Source organism: Malurus melanocephalus, unplaced genomic scaffold (assembly GCF_030028575.1).
Source record: "Malurus melanocephalus ecotype Western Australia unplaced genomic scaffold, MMel_1.1 scaffold_651, whole genome shotgun sequence".
NCBI lineage: Eukaryota > Metazoa > Chordata > Aves > Passeriformes > Maluridae > Malurus > Malurus melanocephalus.
Window position 1 is genome coordinate 190,130 of NW_026623883.1, and position 10,250 is coordinate 200,379.

Genomic DNA, 10,250 nt, shown 5'->3' on the forward strand with positions numbered 1-10,250 from the left:
CTGGACATTGTGCTCTGCCCATCAGCAGTTTGGAAATCAGTGGGGAAAAAAGCAAAATAGAGGCTAAAATCAGAGGACATTTGGCCCACAGTTGGATTTTGTGTTGATCTGAGCGTTTTGGAGAGCTAACAGTGAAATCTTTCCAGCTTTGCTTATTTGCCTTCTATGTAAAATCAGCAGAAGTCTCTTTYCCTCCCCCAGGATTACTATTATTAMCCACCATTTGGAAGGCCAGCAACAAAACGCTGGGGAATGTGCCCAGCATGGATGAAGGAAGAAAACAGTAATCACATGGAAGCTCCAGCCTGCTCTGCACTCAGCAGCTCTCCTTCAGAGCCAGCACACCATGCTGCTGATTTTTCAAGAGCAGCTAATTCACCATCTAGCTCTCAATTAGCTTCCAATTGTGATTGTTAAAGTCTGTAGCAGGTTCTGGGCCGGCTATCCAGCCACAGCTCTGCAGAAATGACTCACCCAGAGACCTTCCTAAGAGTTGGTGTTCTGGCTGTGAAACACAGAGCGTGTTTCCATATGCAAAACAGAGGCAATCAGTGGGATTGTCAGCGTTTGTTGTTTTTTTCCGTTCCACCAACCTGCACTGTGGTGAGTGGAGATGTCCCTCGGAGTGGCAGCACATCCTCAGGCATTTTGGGGAGTGTCAGCTGAGCCAGGCCCGGTTTCCTGGAACCTGAGAGCTGCAGGAAAAGACTGGAGCAGCCTGTGCTGGGCTTAGGTGAGATGGAAAATATCAGCAAACTGATCTGCCTGCTGGTTTTTGGGACAGTTTGCTGCAGCCCGAGGACACAGGACAAAAATGAGTAAGGCTGCATGTAGGAGACATGGTAAGTATTTCCAGAAGTGCAAGTGCTGCAAAAATTARAGATTTGTGCTTTTTGCACAGCTGAAGTAGTGCTTTTCTTATCACCAACCAAGCAGGGGAAGCAGTCACCCCCAAAAAGAGCATCCCAGGGTGGTTGTACAGTGCACCCCAGTAAAGCTGAGCCAGAGCAGCCTGTGGCAGTGCAGCCAGGCACAGAGCACACCTCAGGTATCAGCTGGTGTTTTATTACACAATGCTTTTATTCAGAGATGCACAGGSGAGCCCTCCCATCAGAGCAGCAGCCCCCCCCGTGCCATCAGCTGCAGCCACCAGCAGCAGCTTCATCTCCTGGTAAACTGAGGCAGGGGGGGTGGCACCTTGATGTCTTGACCTCTTTCCAGTTTCTTCTCGCAGTCGACGAGGTAATTGACGCCGTCGATGACGATCTGGACTAGCTCCACCTACAACAACAAGAATAAAATTGTGATACCAAGAGTGGAAAGCTGTCCTGTGGTGTCACAACAGCGGGTAAGGCTGCAAGTGAGGAGGGTCCTTCTGTGGCTGGCATTGGGAGGATGGCAGGACAGTGACACTACCTGAGGAAGGGACATTGACACTGCCTGACAGGGGTGGGATTCGCTCCAAGCCCAGAGCAGCACCAAAATCCATAATTCTGTATGGCAGGGGGAACCAAAATCCGTAATTCTGTATGTCCTTGTAACCTGCTTCAAAATCCCTGAAGAATACCAGGGGTCTTGTCCCCAGCAGGCAGGGGACGTGTGAGGAGCATGAGGCACTGAACCAGCAAGATACAGCACTGATATTTCTTAATGTCCACGGAATGGTTCATTAGAAACCTTTAATGACTGGCTTCTTAAAACCTAGTGTGAAGATTAAATCCCATTGTCTCTTAACTGTAACAGCTGGTGATTTTCAAGGGGTTTGTTTTTACACTAAAGCATTTCAGTGGCTTAGCAGTTTATTTTATTGTCTTTTACAGACCAGCTGTGTTGGGAATTCAGAGTCTGAATTTGCAGCCTCCGTAAGAAAAAAAAGAATTCATATTAAGTTTGCATTGACCAGTAACTGAAACAGAGCAGAAATACAATTGGTTTTATTTTGCAGCTTCAGGAACATAATTCAGTTCTGGAAACACATTTACCACATAATGGAATTTATTTAATTATGTACTGGGAAAAGTTTATCTTATAATAAAACTTTTCTTATCCCCATGAGTATGTCTTGTCTTATTTAGATTTCAGAATCTCCAAGGTAGGGCTTGTATCTTATCTGYTGCCTTAATCCTTTGGATCCTTGCTGTAGGAGGCATCACTGACTTCAGTGGAAGTCTTCATATAAGCAAAAATTTGTGGGCTTAGCCTGTCTGTCAGTAGGACTCAATTAATCATGCTGTGTAATCCTTTTTTAATTATTAATGTTACTTTAATATAAAGCTTGCACGATGGTGTGCCAGGTATTAATAGATGTCTTTGTCACAGGCTGTTTTGCAAATAATACAGCTCAATARTATTTCGCTCTTTATTTATTATGTTCACTGCTACTTATTTCATTCTAGATCCAAAGAAGCACAAATGCCTGCATCAAAGGTGAATATTTAAAGTTTCCTGACCWCTGTGGGGACATTCAAAGGCTCACCTGGATCAGGAAGCACAGGGTACCTGATGGGTGCTGTCCCAGCAGCAGGTGAGCTGGGAAGGGAAGGCACTGTGGGCTGGGTTGGATATTGCTGTCACCCTGGTGCTTTATCCCAGGGTGATATTTCTGTTATAAAAACCCACCTAGAATCAGGCTGGCCCTGGGTCTTGGGCTGCAACATCAGGACCAAACTGTCCTACAARCTGCCATGGGCTCGGGGGTTGCTCAGCTCTTTGTCCCCCTCCTCATTAGCTCTGCTCTTAGGAGCTTGCCCAGAGTTGGGGATTTTCACTGCCATGACAGGAGTATTTATCAAGCATTTCAGGCACGTTAATAATTTTTCCTCAAGTGAGTATTTCCACTGGACCAGATCCACCAGGAGTAAAAACTGTCCTGGATCCACTGAGGACAGCAGAGGGAAACTCACTGTGGTCAGTACCCATCTCAGTTAAAAAGCATGGGGAAAACACAAAAAAAAAAAAACCCAAAAAAAGAGGGAAACTGAGTCTGGTCAGTACCCATCTCAACTACAAGGCWAGGAAAAAGCACAGAAAAAAACCCAAAAACCCATCAGTTTACCTCTGAGCGACCGATGCGGTCCAGGTTGGAGATGTCGTACACGTCAGCCACRGCCGCCGTGTCCACCCCGCCGGTGCCACGCTTCTGCAGGCGCAGGTTCTCCAGGATTTTGGAAAACCTGGGGTCCTGTCGGGAAAAACAGCTCTGAGCTTAGTGCCTTTCACTGCATATATTATACAGAGTATTGTACTCTGTGCAGAGCTGTGATCCAGGGGTTAAGAGCACTGCCAGAAGGACAGRCAGAGTTTGCTCACTGCTTCCATCACAGCCCATCTTTGTGGCTTCTTGCTTGGCAGATTMATTTCCATAGGAAATAGAGTAAATTACAGAATTACAGCGATCTTGTTACACCCATCCTGTTAATGTGAGCTGTCCTTTCTCTGACAGGTGGCTTGTGGCAGGTTTGAAGGTGTACCTTGCTGAGCCTGGGCAGCCTGACGTGGACTCCAGCCCGCAGCCCCGTGCCCAGGTTGGACGGACAGGTCAGCACGTAACCCAGGCGCTCGTTCCACATGAACTCCCAGCCCCTCTCCTTGATCAGCCTTTCCACCTGTGGGGTAAAACACAAACCAAACACGAATGGCAGCATGTACAAATGTCTTATTGTGAGATAAATATCGGTGGAGTGGCAGGAATTTACTCCTGGGTGTAGCCTGTCTAGGTGTGATACAAATGTTTGCACTCATCAGGTCCCAGTAGGATTTCCTCACCCAGGATTTCCTCACCATTTTCTCCTGACCACTGTTGGGCAGACTCTTTCCCACTTCATCACAAAACTCTTTGTTGTGTTGTTTTTGCAAAGCTTTAGCCCGTGGAGCCACATCTTCACTTGAGAATTGTGGCTTTTGTCATTTGTTTCTAAYTCAACAGTAATTTTCAAACTAATTTGCAACACAGCGCCCCAGAGGACTCAGTCAATAAGAAGCAGACRGAAGGAGCTGAACCTGAGTTTTGTGTAATTTTCTAGGTGATGTCATGGCTCCTTGAGGARGACCCTTGGCCTCTAAATGCCACACACTTCCATTATAAGCAGACAACACAGCTTCTGTGTAAGACTTCTCMTTAATAGATCTCTGACCAGAGCAGACAGGAGAGTGAAATAATTATCTGCAGGAAAATCACAAGGGTCTGTTGCCCTTTGAATAACCTGATGCTCTGTTCACTCATCTACGCTTCTCAGACTTTGATTCTACAAACCCGATACAATTTCAGTTCAGTTCTTTTCTCCTGGTAAGGAGAACTGGATATAAAAACGAACCCTAACCCAGACCATTCCAGGGCTCTATGGGACACAGTCACGCTCTCCTTCTCTCTAAATCAACTTTTTCTGTGCCACAGCAGGTCAGAGGGCTGCACTGGGCCCAGACCCAATCTGAATAATTACTGGACTGTCTGGACAAAACTTGTTTAAACCACACCTTATCTCAACAAACATTTCTTATCACTGTGATTAGCTAGACCAAAATAAAATGMAGGAGCCCTGCCTATYAGTTCTTACTGTTTTAATCAAAAARCCCCAWATCTCCCCCAAARTGGTAGTGGGTCCTAAGCCCWGAGTGCTGTGCACAACCTCAGCAGCCTCCACTCTATTCCCAGCTTCAGGAATGAGAACCAGGAGGATGGGCCAAATAAATTCTGCATTCAAGCAAATCAAACAATCAAAATTAGATGCTTCATTTATGAATTCCCACTATCTGCAGGCACAAAATGGAAAAAAATAAAGAAAAAAAAAGGTGTATGTATTTATTTTTCCCTACAACTCAGGTAGCAATCTGYCCATGTTTTCTGCTTTAGCTGTGTTAATGTGGATTGCTGTGTGGACTGATRTGACTTCATTTTGTTGCTCGCAGTGATGTCAGCTCAGAGTGAACCACRGTAAGCTGGGGTGACAACAATAAACAAACAGGAAAAATAAAATCATTGAGACAATACCTCTTTTAATCCGCGGCAGAACCTTTCAAACACGCGTTTCATGTTGCCACCCTTCTCCATGGAGATCACCCTGGTGTGGTCCTCTTCATTAATCCAAATGAGAAATGTCTTCTCATTGTTGTGCCTAATCAGGAAGGGACAGAAAAAAAATTATAGCTTCAAACAGGGCAAGCCCTGAGAAATAATTCTCAGCATCCTCAGTTTTATCACAGTTTTCACAGTGGGGATGTTAAAGGTGTAATGAAACTGTTGTCTGCATTTAGGAGCTGGAGCTGATTGCACCAGTGGATCCCTGATGCCCRTGGAATTTTGGGGTCTCTAATCACAGAGGACAAGGTGTGGGCCTCCATCAGGAGCACAGCACTGAGCTCTGCACCCTCTGTCCCCAGGGAAGGGCTTTTTTGCTCTTGGAAAACCCAAACACTTCCACGCTGCTGGGGGCTCAGTAAGGTGTGCTGCCTTGGTGTCATTGTCCCTCCACCAAACCCCAGTGCCTGCTGGGGTGTCCACACTGCTCAGGTGACATCTCTGGGTCCCCTCAGTGACCCTGCCTGGTCAGTGAGGACAGAACCCCTGGAAATCCTCTCCTGCTTCAAACAGTCAGGGCTGGCTGGGTCACCGAGTGCTGGGTCACCGAGTGCTGGGTCACTTTTCATGGCTTTTTCTCCTCTTGGCCTGACTCCTACTACAGGAGAAGGTGATGATTGATGGGACCAGACTCATCTGTGCCAACAGTGAAATATCACCAGGTTTAAGGCACATGAAAGTGAAAGTTCGAGATCGCTGAGAGCCTGTCAGCTGGTCCTTTACTGCGTCTCCTCTTTTTTTTTTTTTTTTTTTTTTTTTGCACTTGGAACTGGGCAGTGCAATGCTGAGCAGGTGTAAACATCCTGTGCCCCAACACTGGGATCAGGCAAGCTCCAGCCAGCTCCTCCTCAGTCACGTACAAACCCTCAGGGAGGGTTTTATAAATACTCTGAGGCTGGCCTGACTCTCCTGCCCTTTTAGTTAAAGTGTCCCCATTGCTCCCAGGACCGTGCATTTCCACTGTGCCATTCCTGCTGGAGGAAATGGTCCTGCAGCCCACAACCAGGACAGAAATCATCCAAAGCATCATGATTTCCAGAATGTGCCCACTTTGTGACAACCTTGTCTTGTAAGAGAAAGGCCAGTTTTCAAGATGTGGCTTACAGAAGTACTTCCCAATCACACTGATTTATTTTCCAGTCTGCCTGATTATTTCACATTTAAAAGAAACCAACACTCAGCTCTGGTTTATGTAGGAGATCCCTGGATAGTTATTATGCTGTCTCTACTTCTGTTTGTTTGTAGAGACAAYRAAYGAGSTGCCTSAAGCTTTATCYTTTTCCTCAGACTTAGATGGGKACCAAGGAATCTCCACCTTGTTCARCCTGATAGGAAGCTTGTTGAAACAAAAAAATCCTCCCCTTTTTCCAGCAGGTCACTGGGTTTCATGGGTGATTGGGTTTCATCCTAGGTGAATCCTCAGAACCCTTTTTGCCTAATTTTTCAGCTTTAAAGCAGCTGGCAATGCCTACAAGTGTTGCAAGATGTATGAACTGCACGACTGTCCCATCCTTTGCTGTGGTTTGGGCACACATCTCAGAGCTGTTACCCTTTGATCTCCACAAAAAAATATTGTATTTGAGCCCAAAGTGCATCACGTGTGTTGTGACAGCAGAAGCAGACCAAGAACAACACAGGAAATYCAACTTCCAGCTCATTTGGAAGGAAAGGGTTGTTTTCAACCTGGGGAATTCAAACATTTTTGTTTTCAAAGCAAACTGGACCTGCTGTGAGTGTGGGCACAGAGTGGCTGCAGGGTTAGGACAAGCAAGGAGGTTTGTAAGACGATCTTTCCAGCAGGACACAGCACTCTGCAGGGTCACACAACATACCAGATTCCTCGGGCRTCCGGCCAGTCACGAGCCATCCCGGCACATGTCAGCAGAGGGGACACTGGCTTGTCAAAGAGAAAGTGATCCTGGGCACCAGAACGGGGCCAAAGGGACACAGAGAAGGAGAGAAGACAAAATTCCAATTAATGCAGGATGCAGTGTAACGCTGTTCAGTGCAATTTTTTGTGAAGGCAGTGGAAGCACAAGAAAATAACACAGTACAGCCTGGGAACCTGGTTCCTTTGCCTGAAAACTAAAAGAACTTTGGTTTTCTTAAGTCTTGCACATTCTCACTGACATGGGGAATGTCACCATGTTTGGCCAAAAACATTTTTAAATGTAGGGAGGGATGGGAGGTGGGGTCTGAAGCCACATGGACACTTTAAGGTGTGCTCTGGAGGACCTGGCTCCAAAAAGCTCTGAATTCAGGCAAATTTCAGCATAGGAGAAAGCAAGGAGTTCTTAAAGATTGAACAAAACCAACAATAAAAAATGCTATTTCTAAAAAGATGCTTCTCCATCATGGAGATTTAGGTATTTATTCTGAGTCTGAACTCAAGGTAGGAATTAAATCAGTGCTAATCTTGACCTTTTGGAATGATAGTCTTGTTCTGTTCCTTAATAGAGATGCTATTTGTGACTTGAAAAACTTGCTGTGCCATCAACTTGCCACATACCTAATAGGTTACATTTAAAAAAAATCAAAATTAATAAGTGTTTTATTATTGATTTTCATGTGTGTGTTAGAAAACTGTTAGTTCTTAACTCCTTGAACACTGCCATATCAAATGCTGGGTGTTTTTTTTTTTTTTTTTTTTTTTTTTTTTTTTTTTTTTTTTGTGTTTTTTTTTTTTTTTTTTTTTTTTTTTTTGAAACCTAGGGCTTATCTAAAAATAGTGAGGCAATCTATCTAGAAAACATTTGATATGGTAGACACATGGATGTGCTTTACTTTGTTTTTTCCTTAATGAAGAATATAACAATCATTATTCTATTCTTCATTTCACTTAGGTTTTCATCTTTGAATWCTGTGTAAAGGACATGGTGCAGCCAGAGCTCCAACCACAAGGAAGAAAAGGTGTGGATTTCTCTTTGCATTATCAATCACAAAACCAAACAAAACAGCGGAGTTTATTCCACTTCCCACAGGATTTAGCTTTAAACCATGAAGAAACTGTATTTTTCATACTCGTATTTCAATCTCTGCTTTCTGAGGACCTGTCTCTTAAGGAAAARGGCAAGGAAGTGAAACCTGCAATGGGTCATCAACATCTTGTCAATAAACACATTACCAAGGACATTCAATCAAAAAAGTTACTGACCTTACATAAATTCTTAACTCGTGGTTAATGCAGACTGTGACACCTAGTTCCAGGGTTATAAATAGTTACGTTACTTCATCAGCTCCCCTTTGGTTGATGTTATGGAATAATGTGCCATGAATATAGAGCTAAGAGGGTACAGCCATTCCTTTGGATACTTAAAWTGCACTTTTCAAGCTTTGTTTGACATGTCACATGCTGTGACAAAATCCGTGATGAAAATCCTTGTGTTTCCATCTGTGTGACAACGAAAACTCTCGTTATGCGCCTGATCCTTCAATTCCTTAAACACAACGACAGGACTGGGAAAAGGTCACCTGGGTGCAATTGGCTACTTTGGGGAGTTAGATTTAGTGTGGTTTTCACTAATGAAATTACAGCCAAAGTTTGGGAAATTGGAATTAATGTCAATTTCATGTAAAGAACTCACAGGCAAAGCCCCCACCCCACAGTACAGAATACAGACAYYGTGTAATGCCCATCTCAGTGTAACWCYTGCCATTATTATTTGTTGTTAATATATAAAGTGTCAATTTCTGCTCCAAAAAATGGCCGAGGAGAGACCCTGAATTCACCTCGTGACATGTCCAAGGAGGTGGCAGCAGCCGTGTGTGTTTGACTTGACACAGATCTGCCATCGGGAATAAAAACCCATCTCAGGAATAAAAATCCAGCCCTGCACAGTGATGTCCTTAGCAGAAATACCGCCCCTGGGTGGCTCGCTATCCCATTACACATAACAGCAGCCCATTAATTAGAGGTTAATTAAGGCTGTGCCCCCGAGGAGGATGGAGATGAAGCCAAAACCGGCGCCCGGCATCACTTACATCGATCAGCTGCTGCTGCTCTCGCTCCGTCATGCTGGTCAGGCTGTAGTACTTGCCGGACAGGTCACCCCGCAGGCCGGACAGAGCAGTGACCACCACGTTCTCCACCTCCCTGCGCTCGGCGCGGGTGCAGGCGGGCGGCAGGCTGAGCCCGCGGATGCTGCGCCCGGTGCGCACCCGGGACGAGAGCACGTAGCGCTCGTCGAACTGACCGTGGGTGATCTGCGGGGAGCAGCAAATTCAGGCACCGGGAGCTGCTTTTAGGGGCAGCAGCTTTTTCAGGTTGGATGAAAATGTTGGAGTAACCACTACTCCTTTATGCTCCCCCCAGAGTGAAGGAGTCCACATGGCTGTTGGAAAATTTGGGCGGAGGTAGAGCGCCAGCTAAGGAGGATGCTTTGGAAGAGGGARACCCAAAATGAGCTGAGGAATACTCTGTGAAGAAATGCTGAGCAGCACAGAGGGTTTGTTGGGAGCACCAGTGGCTGCTCCATCCCTGGCAGTGCCCAAGGCCAGGTTGGATGGGGCTTGGAGCACCCTGGGACAGTTTCTGTTTGGTTGGTTTGGCTTTTTTTTTTTTCTTTTTCTCCTCCCCTTTTCAGTATTTTTTTCCCTCCGTTTATTATTATTATTATTATTATTTTATTTGATTTGGGTAAATTCCCTTCCTTTAACGAAAATATTAACTCTGAAGTTAACTCTGAAGGGCTCAGGGAGGTGTCCCTGCCATGGCATGGGGTGGGATGAGATGAGTTTTAATGTTCCTCCCAACCCGAAGAATTTCCTGATGGATCTGTGATCTGTAAGTTCACAAACAGACCCACAGTGCCCAGTGAGGCTGCATCCCAAATCTCAATAAATCTGGGACTGATTCCCTGCTGTGAAYGAGGGACGCAGCTGACAGGGCCAGGAATGGCATCCCATTATTCCTTAAACGTAAAAATGGGTGTTCAGAGTGGGATCAAGGAAAATAAAAGTACTTTTGCACACAGCATCACCCCTGGAATAGGCAGCCCAGAGCCTTGGTGTCTCGCTGTTTAATTTCAGTCCTACCTTGGATGCATCCAGGTCCGTGTGGTGCCTCATGGTCCGTGGATCGTAGCCGTTGTGTCTGGCTTTGATGACGGGGTCGAAGATCTCAGCAAACACCTGAGGAGGGAACAGAACCTGGAGTGACTCTGCAGCCTCACAAACA

The 10,250-nt window shown here is 45.5% G+C and overlaps 1 protein-coding gene across 1 annotated transcript in view; it reads right to left on the reverse strand.

Moving 5' to 3' along the window:
- Positions 1 to 1,082: 1,082 nt before the first annotated feature.
- CKMT2 (creatine kinase, mitochondrial 2) overlaps positions 1,083 to 10,250 on the reverse strand; it is a 13,314-nt gene continuing 4,146 nt past the window's right edge. Inside the window, exons 3-9 of the mRNA XM_057383676.1 lie at positions 10,109 to 10,204; positions 9,056 to 9,277; positions 6,907 to 6,992; positions 4,988 to 5,111; positions 3,471 to 3,605; positions 3,056 to 3,181; positions 1,083 to 1,281 (exon numbers count right to left, since the gene is read on the reverse strand). Coding sequence (XP_057239659.1) covers positions 1,162 to 1,281; positions 3,056 to 3,181; positions 3,471 to 3,605; positions 4,988 to 5,111; positions 6,907 to 6,992; positions 9,056 to 9,277; positions 10,109 to 10,204 — 909 coding nt within the window. The 3' untranslated portion in view covers positions 1,083 to 1,161. The remainder of the gene's footprint in view (positions 1,282 to 3,055; positions 3,182 to 3,470; positions 3,606 to 4,987; positions 5,112 to 6,906; positions 6,993 to 9,055; positions 9,278 to 10,108; positions 10,205 to 10,250) is intronic.